The sequence below is a fragment of the Hordeum vulgare genome, chromosome 7H, assembly GCF_904849725.1.
Source record: "Hordeum vulgare subsp. vulgare chromosome 7H, MorexV3_pseudomolecules_assembly, whole genome shotgun sequence".
NCBI classification, from domain to species: domain Eukaryota; kingdom Viridiplantae; phylum Streptophyta; class Magnoliopsida; order Poales; family Poaceae; genus Hordeum; species Hordeum vulgare.
Genome location: NC_058524.1, coordinates 282,805,571 through 282,830,796, shown reverse-complemented (window position 1 = coordinate 282,830,796; position 25,226 = coordinate 282,805,571). Strand labels below are relative to the sequence as shown.

The window sequence follows — 25,226 nt, the reverse complement described above, 5'->3', positions numbered from 1 at the left end:
AGTCATAGCACCACATCCACAAGAAAATGCTCTAAATGACCTACATTTTTAAATCAGATTTAAAGCAAGTAAATTTGGACTCAAAAGAATAGAGAGGAAGGGCCTTTTAAATCTAGTTTGAAACTAACATAGTTTCAAACTCAAGCTTGCAAACACCACATCATCATCACATTACACATGCCCTCATCACACCAACATCAACAACAACCACACAAGGGAAGACATGATGCATTGAATGAAATGATGCATAAGAGAAGACATGAAAATAAACCACATGATCACATGAAATGATAACATCCTAGCATGACATCATGGATTCAAACATGGCAAGGTTTTCAAATATGACAATGTTACACTTGGGGCATTACATGTCTCCCGCCTCAGCTCGCACTCGCAGCACCCCTGTGGAAGCACTCGCAGCACCCCTGTGGAAGTGGACGAGAGACGGCGCGCAGTGCCCCTGTGGAAGTGGACGAGAGACGGCGCCCATGTTGTTGTTCTCCCGCGTCTCACGGGCGCCACTGCTGCTCTCACATATGACCAATGCCGCTGCCTGCTTCTGCTCTCTCACATATGGTCGATGTCCTGGAATTGAGATGGCTTAGTGAAAGCTGTTTTTGAAATTATTTTCTTCGCCATTGACAACATTGGAAAGTCAGCACAAAATTTGTAATCTGAACATTCGATCGAAGCCTGTAGTGCACAATTTCTAGTTCTTATTCTCCATTACTGTTACCACAATTTCATTTCATACACTCAGTGATTATGCCTAGTTACATATCGGTCCATGTCACGATGGCCAGTGTGTGCCGTCCGCCACAGGCAACGTAGTTCGCTTGCCATAGCCCTTCGGAGCTGGTGCTGGTCTTTGGTGGCGGCAAGTTTATGGGCACTTCCATTGGGTGACCCGTAGTCACCTTCCTACCGTCGCCTAGACGGCCATGATCGCCCCTCCCGTACTGCAAACAAGGAAATGGAAGAAGTATAAGCATAAATAAAGCTCTGAAGAACTTTCTATGCTTTTTCTAGGAGGAAGAAATCCAGTAATCCACTGGTTACCGAGAGTCATGTAGAGTACTATTGGCGTTGTCAGCAATGTGACCTTTGGCAGCTAAAGAAAACAGTGGGTTTCTAACTGAACATGGTAAAGAAAATAATTTTAAAAACATACACGTTTTGCTACCTAACCTAAGCAGTACTAACTTGTGACACTTGGGTGATATTCATACAACTGATATTCACAAACCAATGCTCCTGGATATCACATGAATGATGTTTCCAAAGCATATCTATGACCCTTAGAATGTGAAAATTCTTCAAGCAATTCATATTACTAGGGTAGATAGTCGCTTCGAATGACGCCATTTCGACTGATTACAATAGTCAGTGAAACAATATCAACTAATAACAATGCTTATACCAGACTTTGTCAGTCCTGGTTATGGTAAACCCAAAATTGCTTTAAAACTATGTTCAATTTATTTTATCCACATGGCTGTTTGATTTATTGTCAGTGGTATTTATACCCAAAGACATAACATGGAAATGGTCAAAAGGACTGGCAATTCTACATTTATTCTAGCTAACACCTCCAAAAGTTGCTTATTCTAGCTGAGATCTCCAAAAAGATACTCCCTCCGTCCCATAATAACATCTTATATTATGGGACGGAGGGAGTATTTACAAGTAGTGCATCTAAGCAACTGCAAATTTTCTACTTACAGAGAATATCCGGCCGTCACTGGTTAGCACAACTGAATGGGTCCCTCCACATGATACCTGCAAGCATTTCGAAGAGTAAACTCTGCTGCTGAACTTGGAAACAAGCCTCAGTCAGACAATTACAGACAACAGATAATAAAGAAATTTAATACTCCCTAGTTGTACTAAAGCTGCATCAATTTATTTGGATAGGAGGGAGTACAACATGTCAGGCCCATGTAAACTACCTGAACAATATCCTCTCCAGCTAGAAGCTGAACCTGTAGTGGCACCATGTGGCTGCTCTTATCATCCCCAAAGCCGAGCCTCCCATGTTCTCCTCTTCCCCAAGCATATACCTGCAGAGACCGCAAAACAGATGATTGTGCCAAAGTACATTCAAGTTCGCGTTCAACCAGTACATTTAATGAAAATAAATAGTTCTAACTAAGAGTTCAATACATTTTTCTTCATCAGTTTAACAATCACGAACTTGGGACTGGACTCATTTCTTCTAATTTATGCATAGAAATCCCCAAAATACATTTGTTTCAAACCTAGAAGATTTACAATTGCCCAACGAACCGAACTTCAGCATAGCAAATACATGCTTCCTAAATTTAGTTCTCAACTGGTATATTCACTATGTCAATTCGCTGTTATTTCTCAGCCTTCTTGCTCTGATGACAGTACCACACCAAATGACAGTTGCATTGTGCTTCTCTTCTCATCATTATTCTAGTGGTCACAGCTAATAGCTTCCTATTTCTCCAAAAAAAAAACTTCTTGCATCCATACACATCTGCATGTCTGCCCTACTTTTTGTGCAGAAACTTTGGAACAAACGTGTATCCTAACTCCGTGGCCAACGTTGAGCCAGTCACTTATTTTAAACTCTGGGCGACTATGTATGGTACAGATGAGCTCAACTTCTTCAAAGCTCAAGTCTAGTTAACCTTATCTTTGCAGGAGTTTCTTACCTGGACATATTTTCATTATGAACAGAAGGAGTAATAAATATAATGATTCTCAAGCCCGTTAGAAGATATGACATGAATGTTCTCGTTCAGGAACTATCTGGAATCAGTCAACCTCCTCTATTCTTCTCTTGCTATACATATTGGTGTATATGGACCTCATGGGGCTGGTAACACACAACACAGACACCAGCCAACACTTACCCCTCAAGATGGACGATAGATATCTATAATCCACATCTTGTCACATGCTGACAAACACTCTTCGTTCCTAACCCCTTCATTATACAATCAGCTATTTCTGCGCAGAAGTAATATGGATTAGCTTCAGTGTTCCCTCATCAAGCCTCTCTTTTATGAAAAAAACGATCTACACATGATTTGTTCGGTTTCACACCAGAGCTTCAATGGTCCTCTCCTTAGTAGCCTTAACTCCGATAGGAGGCCTTTCATCCATGGCATGTTGCACAAAAAAACCGACATTGCTCATTATTCTGCTTCAGTTGTAGATCGGGAGACCACCGGCTGCTTCCTCCTCCTCGAAGATGCTATGTTTACTCCAACAAAGACACGAAAGCCAAATGTTGACCTTCTGTCATCAAGGCAACTAGCCCAATCAGCATCACACCCCTCTACATTTAAGTGCCCATTGGCCTTAAACAAAAGACCTCTTCCATGACTCCCTTTTAGATAGGCCAATATACAGTGTGCTGACTCTAAATGCTCACTTCTTGGGCCACACATGTAGCAGCTGACCAAACTCACTGCATAGGATGTCAGGTATCGTGTGGCACAAATAGATCAGCCAGACTACAAGCCATTGGTAGCTCTCCCTATAATTGGACTTCCAGACTGTGCACACGATTGATGATTTGGCTTAATAGGAGTTGAAGCAGCTCGACATCCAAGCATTCATGCACCACTAAGAAGGTCCAAGACATACTTCAGCTGCAAGAGGACTATCCCTTTCGAGGACCTTGCAATTTTCACTGCCTAGAAAATACCTCTGTTGGCCAAGGTCCTTAACCTAAACTCTTCGCTTAACATCTGCTTTAATTGTGACATCTCAACAGTATCACCCCTTATAATAACGATATCATCCACATATACTACAAGAACTGTGATATGCCTGCCAGAGTCGTGGTAGAACTATCCCATACCACTTATAGCACAATGAAATTGGTCAAACCATGCCCATGAAGATTGCTTAAAAGCCCATATAATGACTTTCTCAACCTAAGGAACTTTCCATGAGTTTGAGATGTACCAAAACCAGGTGGAATTTCCATGTACACTTCCTCATGAAGATCACCATGCGAAAAATGCATTTTTCACATCTAGTTGGTATGAGGGCCAACCAAAATTTGCTGCACATGATACCAAAGTTTAGAGGGTACTCATCTTTGCCACAGGTGCAAAGGTCTCCTCATAGTCAATTCCATAGGTGTGGCTATAATCCTTTGCAACAAGTCTGGCCTTATATCTCTCCATCTTACCATTTGAATCTTGCTTTGCGGTGTAGACCCATTTGTAGTTAACTGCCTTTTCCCTTTTGGAAGCTCTATAAGCTCCCATGTATTATTCTTCTAAGGGCTGCCATCTCCTCCATCATTGCTTCATGCCACTCAGGATCTTTGCTGCTCTCCAATCAGTTGGGATTACCAACGATTGTTAGGAGGCAATGAAGGCTCTATACCTAGATGACGGTGAGTCATATGACACTAAACCTGTTCATGGACTACCCGGCCCGGAGGCCCGAGCCCGAAGCCCAGCATTCGGGCCAGGCTCGGGCTCCAATTTCTCACCCAAAGCCCGGCCCGAAAGCCCAAAATAGCAACATATATTTTTCATTTGAAATATACGTATAGTATATTATTTTAATACCCTGAATATAATTAATTTAATTTAAAAAGGCACTGTTCATGTGCTTCGGGCCAGGCCAGGCCGGGCTCGTCCTTAACCTAAACTCTTCGCTTAACATCTGCTTTAATTGTGACATCTCAACAGTATCACCCCTTATAATAACGATATCATCCACATATACTACAAGAACTGTGATATGCCTGCCAGAGTCGTGGTAGAACTTGTTAGAGTTATAATATAAGTCATGTACCCTTTTGTATTTATCCCAATATATAAGGGGTTTCCTGCATATAGTCCACCACCTGTACATGTATATATACCGGCCTATGGCCTCATGGGAATACAAGTTGCTTATTCCTAACATGGTATTAGAGCTAGGTTAACTTTTGCACGCCACAACTCGTGCTGTTGATCCGCTCCACGCCGCCGCTCACCTCTCTGGCTCGTTCCCGTCAGGGAGCAGCTCCTCCTCGTCCCCTCGTGCCCTGCCTCATCCTAGTCTTCCTGCTGCTCCAGATCGGGTCGGATCCATCGCCAGATCGAATCGGTCCAGGACAAGGATCGAATCCGGCTCGGATCGATCCAGGACGGTGCTGCTGATAGGACTGCAGGAAAGCGCAGCATGTGGCCTCCGTGAGCGAAGAAGGGAAGTTGCGCATAGGCTCAGGATCGAATCCAGGATGGTGCTGCTGATAGGGATCGAGTCCGGCTCTTAGGATCCCCGCTGCCGCTGATCCGACGAGTCCTTCATGCTGCCTCTCTGCTGATAGGGATCGAATCCCGTCCCGATCCCGATCTGATCCCGTCCCGATCGCGATCCGGCTCGGCTCCGCCTCCAGTTGCAGCGCCCGCCAGCGCTGCTCTCTTCCTCCAGCAGCAACGCCCGCCAGCCGCCGCCCCGATCCCGTCCTGATCTCGATTGGATCCGGCTCGGCTTGCTACTGCTGGTTCTCTACTGCAAAAAAAAAGCCTGCTGCATCCGGCTACGTTGTTGTTGCTCGTTGTCTGGTGATCTTTGATGGCACTAACTACACTGAGTTCATTGGCTTCATGCGCATTCACATGTGTGGCATCCGCCTATGAGGTTTTCTTTCTGGCGAGGTCTGATGTCCGCCATGTCCGGCTCCTCCCGTGGCTCCCACTCCGCCGACCCCACCGGCTCTTCCTGCGGATGCTCCTCAGGTCGCAAAGGATGCGGCTAAGCTTGCTGATGAGGCCACTATCCGTGCTTATGATGAGAAGGTTTTGGCTTATGAGGATGCTCTTCAGGCGTATCATGGTGCTCTGTCTGCTTACACCCAGTGGCTTGATGATGATGCTCGTGCTGCAGCTGTTCTCACTGCTATCGTTCTGCCTCAATTTGCCTCTAAGTTTCTAGGCCTTCCTACTGTGTTTGAGATGTGGACTCGCCTTCGTCAGCGCTACGAGCCCTCGGGTGATGCCTTATACCTCTCTATGGTCCGTCAGGAGCATGCTCTTCAGCAGGGTGACTCTACTGTTGATGACTTGTATGCACAGCGTTCTGCTATCTGGCGCCAGCTTGATTCTCTCCGCAGTGCTGGTTGTCGTACTTGCCCCTGTTGCTAGGTTGTCCAGGCCGATTTGGAGTTTCATCGCGTCTACGAGTTCCTGTCTCGGCTCCGTAAGGAGTTTGAGCCCCGGCGTGCTCAGTTGTTTGCTCGTGGCCGTATCTCTCTCATGGAGGCGCTTTCTGAGATTAGATTCGTGCTGAGGAGACTCGCTTACATGGTGTTGGTTTGCTTGAGGTTCCCTCGGTGCTCGCTGCTCGGGCTACTTCTAAGCGACCTGCTGCACCGACCCCTTCTCGCTCGAGTGCTCCGCCGCTCTTGCCCACTCCTTCTGGAGGCTCAGGTCGCCCCCGTCCACATTGTGGCTACTGCAACAATGATGGTCATATTGAGTCCCACTGCTACACGAAGAAGAAACACTTGCGCAAGGCGCGATCATCATCTACAGAGACATCGTCATCTACCTCGACAGCTTCAGCCATCGCTTTGACTGAGCAGGATATTCTGAGACTTAAGCGTCTGCTCGCTGCTTCGGGTTCTTCCTCGACGGGTACTGCTGGTTCTGTGACCGAGGCTTCCCGCACTAAGCAACCACCTTCTACACAGTCAGGTACATCCCCATGGGTTCTGGACTCTAGAGCTTCCTTTCATATGTCTTCTAATTCTTCCACTTTGTCCTCTCTTCGATCGCTTGATTCTCCTGTTCATGTCCTCGCCGCTGATGGTACTCCCCTTTGTGTCGTTAGTAGAGGCAATCTTACCACTCCTTATTCTGTTCCTGATGGTGCTCATGTTCCTCGACTTACCATGAATCTGTTTTCCGCTGGTCAACTTGCTGATTCTGGTTGTCGTGTCATCCTTGACCTTGACTCTTGTTCTGTCCAGGACCGTCGCACGCACACTCTGGTTGGGGCTGGTCCTCGCCGCCGTGATTCTGAGGGTCTTTGGGAGTTGGACTGGCTTCATGTTCCTTCCGCTGCCCACTCTATCGCCAGTTCTTCCGCTTTGGTCGCCTCGGCTACTGGTTCCTTCCAGCAGTGGCATCATTGACTTGGTCATCTGTGTGGTTCTCGTTTGTCGTCGTTAGTTCGTCGAGGTCTTCTGGGGTCTGTCTCAGGAGATGCCTCTTTGGAGTGTCAGGGTTGTTGTCTTGGCAAGCAGATTCAGTTACCATATCCACATAGTGAGTCAGTGTCTAAGCGTCCTTTTGATTTAGTTCATTCCGATGTATGGGGTCCGGCTCCCTTCGCTTCGAAAGCGGGTCATAAATACTATATTAGTTTCATAGATGACTTCTCTCGGTACACATGACTTTATTTCATGACTTCTCGTAGTGAGGTGTTGTCCATTTATAAGCGTTTTGCTGCCATGGTTCATACTCGGTTCTCTTCTCCCATTCGTGTGTTTCGTGCTGACTCCGCTGGCGAGTATATCTCTAAGATGTTGTGTGGTGTTCTTGCTGACAAGGGACTCTCTCTCAATTCTCTTGTCCTGGTGCTCACGCTCAGAATGGCGTGGCTGAGCGCAAGCATCGTCATCTTCTTGAGACGGCTCATGCATTGATGATTGTTGGCTCTCTCCCGCCTCATTTTTGGGCTGAGGCCGTCTCCACCTCCCCCTATCTCATCAATCTCCAGCCTTCCACTGCTCTACAGGGTGGTTGGTAGAAACTAGGGTTCTACCGGCCCTCTGCCTTAGGTTACAAGGGTAGGAGGGAGGTTGGAGGAGACGAGGGCGTCGCGGCCGGCGCGACGGCGCTGTCTCGGCGTAGGGAGGAGGCGACAACAAGTAGAGGAGGCGGTGGCTAGGGTTAGGGTCCGGCTCCTCTGGGAGCCGGGCAATAGAATTGTCTTATTGCTTGATTCCAAAAGAGCTGTTTACATCGGTTTATATAATCTCGATAACTTGGACTCTAAGATAACTAAGATAACTTGGACTCTAAGATAACTAAGATAACTTGGGCTAAGCCCCTAATATTATTAAGATAACTGGGCCAGTTTGGCTAACTGGGCCTCTGCTCATAACATTTCTCCCCGCCTGTGCAAACAACTCGTCCTCGAGCTGGATGTCTAGAAAATGTTGGCGGAATTCCTTGAGCTGCTCCCAAGCTGCCTTCGGAGGGTTGAGCTAGTCCGAAGTACGTCGTGCATCAAGGCCTGGAATGTCGCCGGCGCATTGGAGAGACCGAAAAGCATCACCACAAACTCGAAGTGATCGTGATGGTAGCCAGAACGCAAGTCAAGCGTAGGGAATAAGCGTGGCCCTTGCGGCTTGTCCCGGAGCTCCGCCATGACCGGTATAGGAAAATTGACCCTCGTCGTCGTGGTAGTGAGAGCACGGTATCGAGGCAGAAACGCCACAAGCCCTCGGGCTTGTGAACAAGGAGCACCGGTAAAAGGTCGCCGTGCCGCTGCAGGAGATGAGCCAACAGGGGTGGCTCGGAGTCTGCTATGACGGTCGACAGCTGAGGGGGAAATGCTGGAGAAGTGCCACCCTCGCCCTTCCACTGCACCATGCACCCTTGACGCCAGAAAGTCATGGTCAGTGCGTCGAAGTCCCAAAGGATGGGCCCAAGCGTCCGCAAGAAGTCGACGCCGAGGATGAAGTCGTAGTCGCCCAAGTCAATGTTGACGCACGTGATGGCGAAGGACTCGTCGCCGATGAGGATGGGAACCTGCTGCGCAATTCCGTGGCAACGGAGACGGTCACCATTAGCCACGGTAACTCGGAGTTGCTCGCCGCCCGTCGGCTGGAGGGCCAGGCGATGCATGGTAGACGCGGGCAGGAAGTTGTGTGTAGAGCCCGTGTCCAGGAGAGCTAAGAGGCGCTCCCCATTAACCGTCACTGGCAACAGCATCGTTGTTTCCGTTCGTATGCCGAGAAGGGCATGCAGGGAGACCACGAGAGCGGTGGCTGACGTCGGGGTTGCCGCTTCGGCAAGCTCGGAGGGAGTTGTATCCTCCACGACATAGTCGTCCGCCTCCAGATAGAAGAGGCGCGGGCAGACATGGCCTGACACGTAGGGCTCATCGCAGTTGAAACATAACCCATGGCGACGACGCTCGTTTTGTTCGGCCGTGGTTTTCAGCAGGAGCATGGTCGTGATTATGACGAGACTTTTGCTCCTGTGGCTCATATGACCACTGTTCGTACACTTCTTGCCGTGGCCTCTACACGCCACTGGTCTATCTCTCAGCTTGATGTTAAGAATGCTTTTCTTAATGGTGAGCTGCGTGAGGAGGTATACATGCAGCCGCTACCTGGGTATTCTGTTCCTGATGGCATGGTATGTCGTCTTCGTCGCTCTCTCTATGGCCTTAAGCAAGCCCCTCGTGCCTGGTTTGAGCGTTTTGCCTTTGTGGTGACTGCCGCTGGTTTTTCAGCCAGTGTTCATGATCCAGCATTGTTTATTCACCTTTCTCCTCGTGGTCGGACTCTTCTTCTTCTCTATGTTGATGACATGGTCATCACTGGGGATGACCCCGAGTATATTGCCTTTGTCAAGCCCGCCTTAGTGAGCAGTTCCTTTATGTCTGATCTTGGACCTCTTCACTACTTTCTTGGGATTGAAGTCTCTTCTACCTCTGATGGTTTTTTTATATCCCAAGAAAAGTATATCCAGGATCTTCTTGCTCGTGCTGCTCTTACTAATGAGCGCATTGTTGAGACTCCTATGGAGCTCAATGTTCACCTCTCTGCTACTGATGGTGATCCCCTGCCTGACCCGACGCGTTATCGTCATCTTGTTGGCAGTCTTGTTTATCTAGCTGTCACTCGTCCGGATATCTCTTATCCGGTTCATATTCTGAGTCAGTTCGTCTCTGCTCCCACATCGGTTCACTATAGTCATCTCCTCCGTGTTCTCCGATATCTTCGGGGCACGATCTCTCACCGTCTATTCTTTCCTCGCTCCAGTTCTTTACAGCTTCAGGCCTATTCGGATGCTACGTGGGCTAGTGATCCTTCAGATCGCCGTTCACTTTCTGCTTACTATGTTTTTCTTGGTGGTTCTCTCATTGCCTGGAAGAAGAAGAAACAGATTGCAGTTTCCCGTTCGAGTGTAGAGGCTGAGTTGCGAGCGATGGCTCTTTTGACGGCAGAGGTGACTTGGTTACGATGGTTACTTCAGGATTTTGGTGTTTCTGTCACTGCACCGACTCTGCTCTTATCTGACAGTACAGGTGCTATTAGCATTGCGCACGATCCTGTGAAGCATGAGCTCACCAAGCATATTGGTGTTGATGCTTTCTATGTGCGCGCTGCTGTGCAGGATCAGGTTGTTGCTCTTCAGTATGTGCCTTCCGAGTTACAGTTGGCGGATTTCCTGACGAAGGCCCAAACTAGAGCACAACATGGCTTTTATCTCTCCAAACTCAGTGTTGTACATCCACCATGAGTTTGAGGGGGGTGTTATAGTTATAATATAAGTCATGTACCCTTTTGTATTTATCCCAATATATAAGGGGTTTCCTGCATATAGTCCACCACCTGTACATGTATATATACTGGCCTATGGCCTCATGGGGATACAAGTTGCTTTCCTAACAGTACGGTCACACTCCGATGGCTCAACTTTCGCATATGAATTTGTATTGAGATGATTTATATATTGAAATCGATCGTTTCGACGAGACGAAGACAATCCATGTTGAACATTTTTTCCATATGAAGCTATCTTGTGGGCTTAATCGGCCGAACAGTACTCTGAATATCAAATCTCAGCACTTCAAACACAGCTTCGGCCTTCGAGATGGGATCGGACAGCGATGGCCCAAACTTCAAAAATGTTCATGCCAACACCACAAAACTTTTTCATGTGGAGCACTTCTTCATTTGAATCCATCTTAATAAGATTTTGTTCCGTGCCAAAATCTGGTGTCAACACATGCCCCCCTGTTTTTCGACAAAGCTTGTGTGCCTAAAAATAACTTGCACATGTTTGTTCTTAGGACGATGTCAACACTCCATCATCCACTCACATGCTTAGGGCGATAACCTTATATTAGCCAGTTTCTCCGACTGGCTGTCATCCCAGTAAGGCTTCTTCAGATATTTGTTGTCTTGATAACACAAGCGCCTCCATGGATGCATCCCTTTGGTTCAACCTACGTGATTTCTTAACTCAGATCATGTAAATAAGGAAAATATGTTTCTTTCAGTCATCCACCTGGTACACTAGATCATTGATAGTGGCCAACTCTAGTCGAGACATCCTCATAAGTATTGATAAAACTGAGCATCGGCTTTTAGGTATGAGATAAACTGTGAAGAACGCCATCAACCAGATGCCAGCTTTGCCAACACGATGCCCTCTCGGGACGATATGGAAATATCGGACTTGTATCCTCATCTTAAAAGGACCTGGAGAACCCATCCACCAAAGACCACGGACCTCATCTTAAAGGACCTGGAGAACCCATCCACCAAAGATCGCGGACCACATTAATTTGGGCTACGCTAAGAATAGCGTTGGCTACAGATTTCTAGTAGTTAAATCAAAGGTACCTGACGTGAAGGTCGGTACAATTATGGAGTCTAAGGATGCTACTCCCTCCGTCCCAAAATAAGTGTCTCAAATTTGTACTAGCTCTAGTATAAATTTATACTAAGCTTGAGACACTTATTTTGGGACGGAGGGAGTACATTCTTTGAGGATATTTTCCCCATGAGAGATATGCAAAGCACTTCTAGACAGGAGTCTAAGGAGACTCCTGAACCTAACATTCCTATGGAATATTATGAACAAACACATGATGAAAATCCTGAGGAGGATGGCGAGGAAACCATTGGTATGGGCAAGAGACAAAGGACTGCAACGACCTTTGGTGATGATTTCCTCGTGTACCTCGTGGATGACAATCCCACTTCTATTTCATAAGCTTATGCATCTCCAGATGCTGGTTACTGAAAAGATGCAGTCCGTAGCGAGATGGATTCCATCATGGCTAATGGGACATAAGAAATTCCTGATCGTCCCTATGGTTGCAAACCATTGGGACGTAAATGGGTGTTCAAAACGAAGCTTAGGCCTGATGGTATAATTGAAAAATACAACGCTAGGCTTGTGGCCAAGGGCTATGCCCAGAAAGAAGAAGATTTCTTTGACACTTATTCACCTATGGCCAGACTGACCACCATTCAAGTACTACTCTCGTTAGCTGCCTCGCATGGTCTCGTTCATCAAATGGACGTTAAGACGGCTTTCCTGAACAAAGAGCTAGACGAGAAAATTTATATGCAACAGCCAGATGGCTTTGTGATAAATGGCCAAGAAGGAAAGGTGTGTAAGTTATTGAAATTTTTATATGGCATGGGACACGCACCTAAGCAATGGCATGACAAGTTTAATACAACTCTCACATCTGATGGCTTCGTTGTTAATTTAGCTGACAAATGTGTATACGATCGCCATAGTGGGGACGAAGGAGTCATATTGTGCTTGTATGTTGATGACATACTGATATTTGGAACCAACCTCGAAGTGATTGAGGAGGTTAAGTCTTTTCTGTCTCAAAACTTTGAGATGGACCTTGGAGTGGCTGATGTTATCTTGAACATCAAGCTTCTGAGAGATGATGAGGGTGGGATTACAATTTTGCAGGTCACGGTCTATGAGATTGGGGTGATCTCTAGTAAGCTCGTGAATAGGCCACGAGTGTGACTAATATGCTCCACCCGAGGGGTCAGCCTTCGGCAGCCTAGTACAAGTAAGACATGTGGTGAAACTTCTTTACGCGAAACAGACAATTCAAGGCATAGTCCATTGTTCAGTTGTGAAGGAGTGTAGCTACTTGCTCTAGGTGAAGCTCAACCTTAACAGGTCTTCACTGAAATGTTGGTATATCGAAACAGTGATTGGAACAAGAGAACATAATGTGCCCTTGAGATCTAGTGGGGGTGTTGAAATATGAAATGAGCCTAGGGCCCATAAGACAATTTTAGAAAATCTCTAAGGGCTCTAAGGGCCCATGCAGGTGTTAGCATGACAAGGGGTGGTAGGAAGTTTAGTCCCACCTTGCTAGTGGAGAAGGAGTTAGACCACTTTATAAGGCCAACTCCTACACACGGCCCCAATCGGACGTCCGCTTTTGTCAGTTTTGGGCCCATTTGGGCGGGATGTCCGGAGGGCAGACAAACGTCTGACGCATCTATGCCCAACGCGCTCGAGCAGCCCTGACCCCAAACGGTCCGCCCAGCTCGCCCCGCCTCGCCGGAGCACCCGCCTCGTCCGCCCAGCTCGTGCCGCCTCACCGCAGCAGCCGTCCAGCCCGGCCAGCTCGAGCCGCTTCGACGCAGTGTCGTCCCGCCTGTGCAGCTCGCGTCGCCCGCCTCACCTGCTGCTCGCCCTCTTGCCTTGCTGCTAGGCCGCGCTCTGCTCCAAGCTCGGCCGCCGCGCGCTGCCCCGAGCTCTCCAGCCGTCGTCGTTTCTTTCTCGCCCATGGCGGGCTGTCGCTGAAGCTGCTATTTGCTTCGGCCGCTGGTGGTGTTGCAAGGCGCTTTGGATTTGGATGATTTGTTCAGCTGCTAATGACTACATTTGGTTGGTTCCTTCGGTTGCTAATTGATTGGATTTGGATGATTCCACGACCGGGCCGTGGCTGATTCATAGACTGCAATTTTGTAGTGTTCATGGCTTCCAGTCTGCTACTTCCTTATTTTGCCTATATACATACGACCCGGCATGTAGCTTGCTGGACAGGCGCCTGCGGAGCTCCTCCGACTGCTACTGCCTGCGAGGCGCAGAGCCATGAGATGTCGGTCGGAGGTGGGCCGCGGAGCAGGTCACGAGCGTAGGCGCCAGAAGCAGGTCACGGGCGTGGGCGCTGCGGCGGGGAATTCGAAGCGCGCGCAGGCGAAGCAGCGGGTGGAGCACGACCGCCAACGACGGGCAGCGGGCGGAGCGTGGCGGCGCCTAGCTGGCGGAGCAGGTCGCGGCGAGCCGAGCGCCATGGCTGGCACGGGGAAGGAGAGGCCGCCGGGGCTGAGCGTGGGTCACTGATTTGTGGGCCAAGGACGGACACGAGCGGACAGAGAGAGCGACCAGAGCGTCCGCTTCTGTCTGTTTTTTAAGACGCATTTGTGGCTGAAATTTTCTCCAAGTTTGGGGTTGGGCCGGACAAAAACGGACATCTCTAGGCCACTTTGTCCGTTTGGGTATTCCCGTTGGGTTGAGTTTTGATCCAAACGGACGCGAACGGAGAAAATGGGGTCTAGCGTTGGAGTTGGCCTAAAGGTCTCTCTTCCACATGCTATTGGAGCATGAGAAGAGAAGAGACCCTCGCGCACTCCTCCGTCGCCCGCCTTGCCATGCCACGCCTCGTCACGACGCGCCGCGGGTTGCGGGATTGAGCCAAGCCGAGCTCATACCTACCCGCTTATTTTTGTCGGTCAGGAACAGAGAATACGTAATGGACGCGCCACGATATGAGACGTCGGATCTTGGGTTGTTGCCGACTCGGACATTGGTCCAGCCCAGGTCTCTCCACCCGGACACGCATATATATACGCAAGGTCCCGGCCAACCCTAGCCGCCACGAACAGATCACATCTGCTCCACGCACTCGTTCCTTTTGCCGTTGCTGCCGCCGGCGACTCCCTCCCGTTCAGCGCGTACACGGTCGACGGGAGAGCAAGCCTCCGAAACCCCGCCTCTCCAGATCCTGGGAGAGGGGCGGTTAGGTTTTTGGGGAGCGACTATGCAACTGCTTGCCTCTGTGCGTCTGCTTCATCTACGTCCGCGTCATCTTCGTCATCAACATGTCTCCACCAACCGACTCCGACCGTCTCGCTCTCGAGAAGGTCGAAGCCGACAAGAACGCAGCCGAGGATACTATCGCCACCACTGCTACGGCCAACTGGCCAATTGAAGGGTATAACTTGTTTATCCCGCTTCTGTTTCTTTTTATTGTAGCACTACTAGCGTTATACATAGATGACTGTTGTTAGCGTAGTATGTGCTTGCTTGGTCAAATATCAGCATGTTTATGTTTTTGTCAATGTCATGCTAGTGATTTACTCGTGGATTAGTTTAATCGAGAAATTGCCTATTTACTCATCAGCTTCTTCCTCATTTGGCAATCTTTCCTCACTCATATGACATGGAATTGTACCAATCACGACTCTCGATGGTTCCTCTTTCTCCACCGGCTTTGCTGCAGCTTCATCCTCTTGGCCGTTGCCGCCTCCATACTTCCTACTCTTGCTTCCATCCGACCACCAAGACCTAGCACCGCTGCCAAGACCAAGCGCCGCCGTCACGTCACCTCCGGCAGACCCACTCCCGCACAATGCCGGCCGTCGGTTGCGTTCCTGCAAAACTACTCTGGACCTGCTACCCTTTCCCTGGAGCTTGTTCCCCGCTGTGCTGACACCCTGGGCGCCCGGAGCTCAGCCCCATGCTGCTGATTCACCACGGGCGACCTGCAAAACCTAACATCTTCTCTCGCCTGCGCTCTGCCACCATATCATCGTTCAGGAAATCTAGAATCAATCAACCTTCTCTATTCTTCTCTTGCTATATATACTAATGTATATGGTGATGGATAAGTCTATGTACTATGGTCTTTGTGGGGCTGCAGCACATAGTCCTTTGTGGGGCTGCAGCACATGGCCCTTGTGGCTGTTAGGATAGAATCCTTGACCATCAAGGACTGGCAGTTAGGATAGCATCTTGGACTAGCATCTTAGCAGCATCTTAGACTAGCATCTTAGCATATGCTTGGCTGGCTAGCAGCCTATAAATATGTATCCCCAACCCCTCAGGTTGGCATGGCATTGTGTGAGAAATAAACCAACGAAAATTGTCCCAACTCTCCTAGTGTCATCCACAACTATCAATGCTCAGGCTGAAAGGTCTAACAAGTGGTATCAGAGCCTCGTTATCTTGTACCCTGAGCATTTCCTGCTCACCTCTCTCACCGGGAGCTGAGCAGCCTAAGCCGGTAGCAGCAGCTGCTCCGACTGCCCCTAGTTACCGCCCTCCCTCCGGACTGTCGAGCAGCAGCTCGTCAGCAACAGCCTCCTCTTCACGCAACAGCCCCCCTGCAGCAAGCCATGTCTGCAGGTCGCTCTCAGCACACGGCTACCTCGAGCATACGGCGCCGGCAAGAGGCCGAGCGCGCCGTGGCAGAGGAGCGTGAGCAAGCAGCTGTAGCAGCAGCTGCTGCGGCAGCAAGGGTGTCAAGGCTGGCTGCAGCGGAGCTGGCAGCAGCCAGAGCAGAGGTAGAAGCAGCCAGGGCGGAGGTAGAAGCAGCAGCAGCAGCGGAGGCAGCACGTGAGGCTACAGCGGGTGCCAAGGCACTCCGCGTCGGCTCCGGCAGCTCCAACGGCTCCGCGCCTGCGGACGACGGTGCCGACGCAGACCGTGCCAAAGTGGCGCAAGAGCGGACAGCGCAGTGGGCAGCCGAGCGCGCCCGCGCTCCAGGTGGAGGTGCGCACGGCGACGACGGCTGCAACGACCAGGACCGCGGCCTCTACGAGGTCCGGACTGTGGTCAGGGATGTTGGTCCCAGTGTTGGGTGGCCTACCCTCACTAAAACCAACTACGTCGAGTGGGCCGCGATCATGAAGATCAGGCTCCAGGTGCGGCGGCTGTGGGAGGCAGTCCAGGACAGCAACGTCGACCACCAAGAAGATCGACGGGCGCTGGACGCCCTCATCGCCGCAGTCCCGCCCGCGATGCAGTTCTCGCTTTCCAACAAGCGGACTGCCAAGGAGGCTTGGGACGCCATCGCCGCGGCACGCATCGGCAGCGACCGTGCTGGCGTGCTCGCAAGTCCACACTGCAGGCACTTCGTAAGGAGTGGGAGAGCCTGGCTTTCAAGCCAGGTGAGGACGTTGATGACTTTGCTCTCCGTCTCAACACTCTACTGCAGAAGATGGTGAAGTTCGGCGATGACACCTACACCGAGGAGAGAGCTGTCTAGAAGCTTTTCCGATGCATTCCCGAGAAGTACAAGCAGATGGCTCGCTCGATCGAGTCTTTGCTGGACCTCTCCACGATGACGATCGAGGAGGCGATAGGTCGCCTCAAGGTCGTCGACACCGACGAGCCACAGCCTCCCTCGGGGCCCATCACCACCGGCGGGAAGCTGCTCCTAACTCGGGAGCAATGGGATGCCAGCCTTGGTGACAAGAAGGGGGAGCCTTCTTCCACGACGGGCGGCCGCAAGCGTGGCAAGCAGCGCAAGGCGCGAAGGGGCGACAAGGCACAAGGACGTGCTGAAGGTGACGCCCGCGGAGGCGCCAAGGACGGCGTCGCTGGCAAGCCCAAGCCGGCACAGGACAACAGCTGCCACAACTGTGGCCGGCTTGGCCATTGGGCCAATGAGTGTCGCCAACCACGACAAGGCCAGGCTCATGTCGCACAGGCGGCGGAGGAGGAGACGGCTCTGTTCATGGCGCATGCAAGCATCGAGCTACCTTCAGCGACACCAGTCGCAAAGGCTCCCCTCCACCTCGACGAGCCAAAAGCACACGCTCTTCTCGGCGATGGCTCCGGGAAGGACAAGACTGCGGGGTGGTGCCTCGATACCGGCGCCACCCACCACATGACCGGTCGAAGGGAATTCTTCGCCGAGCTCGACTCCGACGCGCGAGGCTCCGTCAAGTTTGGGGATGCCTCAGCTGTGGAAATTAAGGGCGTCGGCTCCGTCATCTTCACCACCAAGACGGGAGAGCACCGGCTGCTCACCGGTGTCTACTACATCCCCGCGCTAAGGAACTCCATCATCAGCTTGGGACAGCTGGATGAGAACGGCTCACGCGTGCTGATTGAGCATGGGGTCCTACGCATCTGGGATCGCCAGCGTCGCCTTCTCGCCAAGGTACCCAGAGGCGAAAATCGACTCTACGTCCTTGATGTGCAGGTGGCACAACCGGTCTGTCTCGCTGTCCGTCGGGACGACGAGGCGTGGCAATGGCATGAGCGCTTTGGGCACCTTCATTTTGAGGCCCTGAAGCGTCTAAGTGCCAAGGAGATGGTGTTGAGGCCTGCCATGCCTCGACCATGTGGAGCAATTCTGCGACATCTGTGTGCTGACGAAGCAGAGAGGACTCCCCTTTCCCCAGCAGGCAAGTTTTCGGGCCAAGGAGAGGCTGGAGCTCGTGCACGAAGATCTGTGCGGCCCGGTGACGCCAGCCACACCAGGAGGTCGACGCTACTTCCTGCTGCTCGTCGACGACCTCTCTCGCTACATGTGGGTGATGGTCCTCGGCAGTAAGGGAGAGGCGCCGGACGCCATCAGGCGTGCGCAGGTTGCTGTGGAGGCGGAGAGCGGCCGCAAACTGCGCGTGTTGCGCACTGACAACGGTGGCGAATTCACGGCGGCTGAATTCGCGTCGTACTGCGCTGATGAGGGCATCCAGCGCCACTACTCCGCGCCGTACAGCCCGCAGCAAAACGGCGTCGTCGAGCGGCGCAACCAGACGGTTGTGGGGATGGCTCGGGCTCTCCTCAAGCAGAGAGGGATGCCGGCTGTTTTCTGGGGAGAGGCGGTGCTAACGGCCGTCTACATCCTCAACCGCTCGCCTACTAAGGCACTCGACGGCAGGACGCCGTACAAGGCCTGGCATGGGCGGAAGCCGGCGGTCTCTCACTTGCGGGTCTTTGGCTGCCTTGCGTTCGCCAAAGAGCTCGGCCACATCGGCAAGCTCGACGACAGCAGTACTCCGGGAGTCTTCATCGGCTATGCGGAGGGCTCAAAGGCCTACCGCATCCTCGACCCAGAGACACAGCGTGTGCGCACGGCGCGAGACGTCGTGTTCAACGAAGGGCGAGGGTGGAAATGGGACAAGGCGGTGGACGACGGCTCAATGCCGACGTATGACGACTTCATTGTCGAGTACGTCCACTTCAAGGAAGCCGGGGGAGCAAGCAGCTCCTCTTCGCCGAGCACGTCTACCCCAGCCCCCAAAACTACATCGACTCCGGTGCCTGCTACGCCGACGGCACCACAACCGGCGACGCCGCATACTCCAGCCCCGACAGTCACCACTCCGGGCTCGTCTTCATCAGCACCAGCTCACGCAGAGCACAACCCGATGAAGTTCGCTTCCCCGCTCACTCACAACGAGGAGCGCATCGACGCGTATCATAGCGGTGAACCGCTACGGTATCGTACGATGGATAATCTACTCGGCGACCAGCCGGTGCCGGGACTGGTGCCACGCGACCTGGAGGCGCAGCTACAACTCGCGTGTGAGGACGGCAAACCTCGGTCTTTTGCAGAGGCCGAGAAAGACGCGGCATGGCGCGCCGCGATGCAGTTGGAGATGGATGCGGTCGAGCAGAACCGCACCTGGGAGCTCGCTGACCTCCCTCGTGGTCACCGCGCAATCACCCTTAAGTGGGTGTTCAAGCTGAAGAGGGATGGAGCCGGCGCCATCATCAAGCACAAGGCTCGCTTGGTGGCCCGAGGCTTCTTGCAGCAGGAAGGAGTCGACTTCAACGACGCTTTCGCTCCCGTGGCACGGATGGAGTCCGTGCGACTTCTCCTTGCGCTAGCTGCCCAGGAGGGCTGGCGTGTCCATCACATGGATGTCAAGTCGGCATTCCTCAACGGCGACTTGAAGGAGGAAGTCTATGTGCATCAACCACCGGGATTTGCGATCCCTGGCCAGGAGGGCAAGGTACTCCGCCTGCGTAAGGCTCTCTACGGCCTACGACAGGCACCTAGGGCGTGGAACGCCAAGCTGGACTCCACGCTGAAGAAGATGGGCTTCGAGCAAAGCCCGCATGAGGCGGCCGTCTACCGACGGGGCAGTGGAGGAAATGCCCTGCTGGTGGGCGTCTATGTTGACGACTTGGTGATCACCGGCATCAAAGATGCAGAGGTGGCGGCGTTCAAGGAAGACATGAAGGCCACCTTCCAGATGAGTGATCTGGGGCTCCTCTCCTTCTATCTAGGGATCGAGGTGCACCAGGATCACTCCGGGATCGCGCTTCGACGGTCCGCCTACGCCAAGCGCATCGTTGAGCTAGCTGGGCTCACCGACTGCCACCCAGCTCACTCCGATGGAGGAGAGGCTGAAACTGAGCGCGACAGCACGACAGAGGAAGTAGACGCTACGCAGTACCGACGCCTTGTGGGGAGCCTTCGCTACCTCGCCCACACACGGCCGGACTTGGCATTCTCCGTCGGCTATGTCAGTCAGTTCATGGAGCGACCGACGTCGGAGCACCAGCAGGCAGTGAAGAGGATCGTCCGCTACGTGGCAGGGACCCTCGACCACGGCCTCCACTACCCTAGGTGTCCGGGGGCGGCACACTTCGTCGGGTACAGCGACAGCGACCACGCCGGCGACATCGACACCAGCAAGAGCACGAGCGGGATCCTCTTCTTCCTCGGCAAGTGTCTCGTGAGCTGGCAATCGGTCAAGCAGCAGGTGGTGGCCCTGTCCAGCTGTGAGGCCGAGTACATAGCGGCCTCCACCGCCTGCACTCAGGCGCTCTGGCTCGCTCGACTGCTTGGTGATCTCCTCGTCCGAGACACCAGACGGTGCAGCTCCTGGTGGACAGCAAGTCCGCCCTGGCTCTGGCAAAGAACCCCGTTTTTCACGAACGGAGCAAGCACATCCGACTGAGGTATCACTTCATCCGCAGCTGCTTGGAAGAAGGGAGCATCGAGGCGAGCTACATCAACACCACGGACCAGCTCGCAGACCTGCTCACCAAGCCTCTTGGGAGGATCAAGTTCCTCGAACTCTGCTCCAGGATTGGGATGATTCGACTCTCCCACAAGACGACGTACAAGACTTAGGGGGAGAATGATGGATAAGTCTATGTACTATGGTCTTTGTGGGGCTGCAGCACATAGTCCTTTGTGGGGCTGCAGCACATGGCCCTTGTGGCTGTTAGGATAGAATCCTTGACCATCAAGGACTGGCAGTTAGGATAGCATCTTGGACTAGCATCTTAGCAGCATCTTAGACTAGCATCTTAGCATATGCTTGGCTGGCTAGCAGCCTATAAATATGTATCCCCAACCCCTCAGGTTGGCATGGCATTGTGTGAGAAATAAACCAACGAAAATTGTCCCAACTCTCCTAGTGTCATCCACAACTATCAATGCTCAGGCTGAAAGGTCTAACATATGGGCCTCATGGGCCAGGTAACACACACCAGCCAACAGTGGACAACACCCTTCATGAATAATCCTAGTATGCGAAAACAGTTTGTTGCTCGCTATAGTTGTGTCGTCTTTCGTCAATAAATAAATAAAATAGAACTATGTCCACTAGAGGTTCGGTCAAAGAACAACAAAGCTTTTTAGTACCAAACAAATTCGCATAGGGTAGATTTGAAACTCATAAGATCTTGAAACATGGTTCTAACACGTGAGCTAAGAGCAACTCTAGCCGATCCTAAAAAGCTGGAGGAGTAAATTCTCGGTTTTACTCCTCTAACCGACACCTAGCCGATCTCCTAAACCGGTTAGAGGAGTACTGCCTATCCGACTCCTAAATTTACTGATCCCGGAGGCGACTAAGTAAAAGTTATGTCCTCTTCCTATGACCGCCCATTGCCCGTCCCCACTCCGCGTCCACGCGTTGCCTCCCCCACCCCCCACCCCCCACCCAGCAATCACCCACAGCCTCGGCCACCCCCTCCCCCGACGACCTCACCGGTGACCTCGCCAGCATGCCCAACATCACCAAGGTGAGCGCAATGATGCTCCCATCTCGTCGCAAGTATCGATCGAATCGATAAGAGCCCAAGCTAGCTTCACGGACGGGAGTTTCCAGCAAGATACGCAAGTGCCGCTTGTTCATGTAGATCAATTAAGTTGTGTGCTTGGTAGCTTAGCGTGCATGGCCACGATGGACGTGGTCGCTGCTGGCCGAGGCACCAGGCATCCATGTCATCGCTGGAGCAAGCCAACAACGCCGGCGGAGACGACGGAGGCATAGTAGGTGAGCTTGTGGCCGTCAAAGATGTCGGTTGGTGCCTCGTACAGAGCCGCCGGTGACGAGGATGACTACGTCATGCTACTCACCGCGGAGGCGGCAATGGTCCTGGAGTCGCGCGTGTCGGTGGTGAGTGAGAAGGTGCTGGGGTTGAGCGAGAAGGTGCCCACTGGCATGGTCACCATAGTCGTCGCTCGCCGCGAAGGCGCATAGTAAGTGTTCGACAAAATGTATGAGCCAAATAAAAATTTACTCCACTAAATCTAGGTGTTCGGCTAGGCCCTGCCAAAATTTGATGTAAAAACACTCCACTAAGCTTTACTCGGCCGGATACTCCTCTATTTTTTAGGGGTCGGCTAGAGTTGCTCTAACTTCCACGCACCCTTGTCCATGGCTAGTTCTTTGGTGTTATTCCAGTCTTTCGGATCTCTCTTTACGAGCTCCACCCACGTGAATTTGCTCTACCCTGATCTCTCTTTGACATTATCAGCACACTTTATCCTTCCGTTATGCACTGGCGGTTCGGCGACTAAATAAAATTTATCATAAGATGATAAACCAGTTTACAAAAAGAAAAAAAAAGGAAATACCTCTCCTTCTTTAGTTAATGCGGCTGAATGCCAACCTCCAGCAGCAATGTCAACCTGCGAATAGATGTGGAAAATATAAATAAAACAAGGGACAGAAACAAGACTTCTAGGATTCACAGGCCTGGTAAGGAAAATATGTGTGCAGAAGTATTTGTGATTTATCAGCATCTAGTGGTAGCCTGGTAGGCCATAATCAATATAAAATTGTTTACGTAGGCCGAACAAATGTAAGTTTCACAAAAATTGCAGAAATTCAACGATTAGTACCAGAGGTGCTATAGGCTTAACTTGTTGCGGGTCAACATGAATTGACCTGGGATCCAATGGACCAACTTTTTTTTCTTTGCTCAGTTAAAGACTAACCAAGCCTTGAACCAGGCTTGTTAGGTAATGTCTTCATACACCTCACTAATGTTGAACTTAATTTAGAAAGGGTGTCAGAAATAGAAGCAACAATCCAATGTGGCTCACCAATGAAAGGTTAGATAGCCCTTCAACACGGATTGGTTGTGATCTCGGTTGGGTATCTCCAATCCCCAGCTGGCCATATTCATTATTACCCCATGCCCACAAGATTCTGTCTACTGACAGTGCCAAATTATGGAATGCCCCTACAGCAATCATGCTCACTTGCTCAAGCCCTTGCACACGTACTGGCGTAGATATGTTTTTGCTGCAAAGAAGACTAACGTCAACAATATGATTCGAGGACAAACACACAAAAATATAAAAATGATTGAAGATTTCAGTTGAAGGCACAGGCACCATACATATCACCCGGAGGCCACGGTTGTCCCCATGTCCAAACATGACCTTCTTGTGTCAAAACCACTGAATGAGTGCCACCCGCAGCAACCTAGAGTCAATGAAAGTAAACGTAAACCAGAAGTTACTGATGTTGAATGGAGAGCAGGAGTGCAGGACAGAAAAGTTCTAGCATCATTTTACTAGAACATCAGTATTTCATTTGGACATGACACATTGTAACAGCTCTAACAAAAAGTTATCCTATGTGTTCTCCCAGCCTAACGCATGTTTGCAACAAGCATGTGCGGATGTTGACACTATGGTGCAAAAAATTGCTAGAGTCCCGATCCTTAAAACATAAAAATGACTAAAGCCGCAAGAACATTCGGACTGGTTCAAGTAGTACATGATAGGAATCTGATTCCATTCCACTCACTTGCCGAACTTTGAGCTTGAGAGCGCATCGCTGCGGGATGGGGATGTCCCTCCTGAGAGCCCTTGTGCCATCTTCCTTCCTCTCAGGCTCCTCCCCGCACTGCCCATACTCGTTGCCCCCTGGAAAATGGGCGCAAATGTTCATCTAATCAACCAATCCTGAAACAAAAACCACCCTAGAAACCAAGTTACCCTACCCCAAGCGTAAGCCCGCCCCTTGTCGTCCACCGCGAGGCAATGCCAGCCGCCGATCGCTGCCTGGCACCAAAACCCAATGACACACGCATTACAAAAGAAGCGGATCGCATTGCAAAAGAGTGATCGTACGCTCACCTGCACGATCTTGACACCGACGAGGGCGTCGACATGCGCCGGGGAGCTCTCTGTCTTGGTCTCCGGCGGGTGCCCGAGCGTTCCCCGCTGATTCCACCCCCAAGTGAAGAGCTGCAGAAAAACGGCCGCCGCCAGCGAGAGAAACCAACAAGCCGCATCAAAACACAAATACTCTGTAGAAAGGAAAGGAGTGCAGGGAGGAAGCAGGCAATGGAAGCGTACGCTGCCGTCGTCGCATATGGCGAGGGAGTTGCGGCTGCCGGCTACGACGGCGGAGACGGCGTACGCATCCAGAGCGCAGATGCAGCGGGCCCGGTCCTTCTCGTCGCACCCGCCCATGCCCAGCTGCCCGTCTTCCCCCGAACCCCTGCAAAACCCAACGAAATCAGGCGCCACATCTCAAGGACAGAGCGGCTGGGGAGCGAGCGAGGAGGCATCACCATGCGAGGACGGCTACGGGGCGGGAAGGCGGCGCCATATGGGGTGCGGGGAGGGGTCGGCGGCGGTGCGCGGCTCAAGGTCTGAGGTGGCCGGGAAGCGGTGGGGAGATAGCGCAAGAATGCAGCGCTGGAGGCTTTTGTTGCGGCCCTGTCCGGGAGGTGGGATTGGGGTTGGTGAGGGCCGCCTACCTTCTGCGTGTGTCTCGTGTGCTGGTGTGGGTTTTGTGCTCCGCGGCTCCGCGCAATAGGGTTTTGGAGGCGGTGGATCCCACGTCACCTTTCCCTTAATTTTTTTCTTTAACGGTATGTATAAGGCCAACTCAGTTCACTTTCCAAACGACTCCCCTCGGTTCAACTTTGGGTTGCGTTTGCGGTCAAACGGACATATACGGACAAATGTGTCGCGTGTCCTTGTCCTTTTCTGACCCACATATATGCTTCTTTTTTCTATTCCCCTCCTCCCATTCCAGCCGCACCCCCGTCACAACTGACGTGTCGCTGTTCAGCATGGCCACGCGTTCGCCTTCTACCCTTGTCGTTGCTTCCGTTTTCTCGACGTCCTAAGTTGTCCAACCCCGGGCACCTGATCTCAGCGCATCCAACGGACGGATTTGGAGCGGATCCGATCGGATTTGAACTCACCCGGCTGTCGAAGGATGCACCGTGACATGGATTGGTCGGGTACCGGACGTGTAACATCCCAAG

General features: G+C 51.6%; 1 protein-coding gene across 3 annotated transcripts; it reads right to left on the bottom strand.

The window, feature by feature from the left end:
• Positions 1-262: 262 nt before the first annotated feature.
• LOC123407124 (ultraviolet-B receptor UVR8-like) lies at positions 263-24,722 on the bottom strand. Of its 3 annotated transcripts, none has more exons than XM_045100183.1 (11): positions 24,522-24,717; positions 24,304-24,448; positions 24,082-24,192; positions 23,946-24,006; positions 23,750-23,868; positions 23,337-23,422; positions 23,038-23,239; positions 22,567-22,620; positions 1,950-2,060; positions 1,723-1,779; positions 263-959 (listed from the first exon to the last, which is right to left on the bottom strand). In XM_045100183.1, exons 1-11 carry the CDS (start codon positions 24,557-24,559, stop codon positions 774-776), a joined length of 1,170 nt encoding a protein of 389 aa, XP_044956118.1. In that variant the 5' UTR covers positions 24,560-24,717; the 3' UTR covers positions 263-773. The 3 variants fall into 3 exon arrangements, with proteins under 3 accessions (XP_044956118.1, XP_044956120.1, XP_044956119.1); XM_045100184.1 differs by having other exon boundaries at positions 916-959; positions 1,723-1,810; positions 24,522-24,722; XM_045100185.1 differs by lacking the exon at positions 1,723-1,779 and having other exon boundaries at positions 263-585; positions 24,522-24,721.
• Between the last annotated feature and the right edge of the window lie 504 nt (positions 24,723-25,226).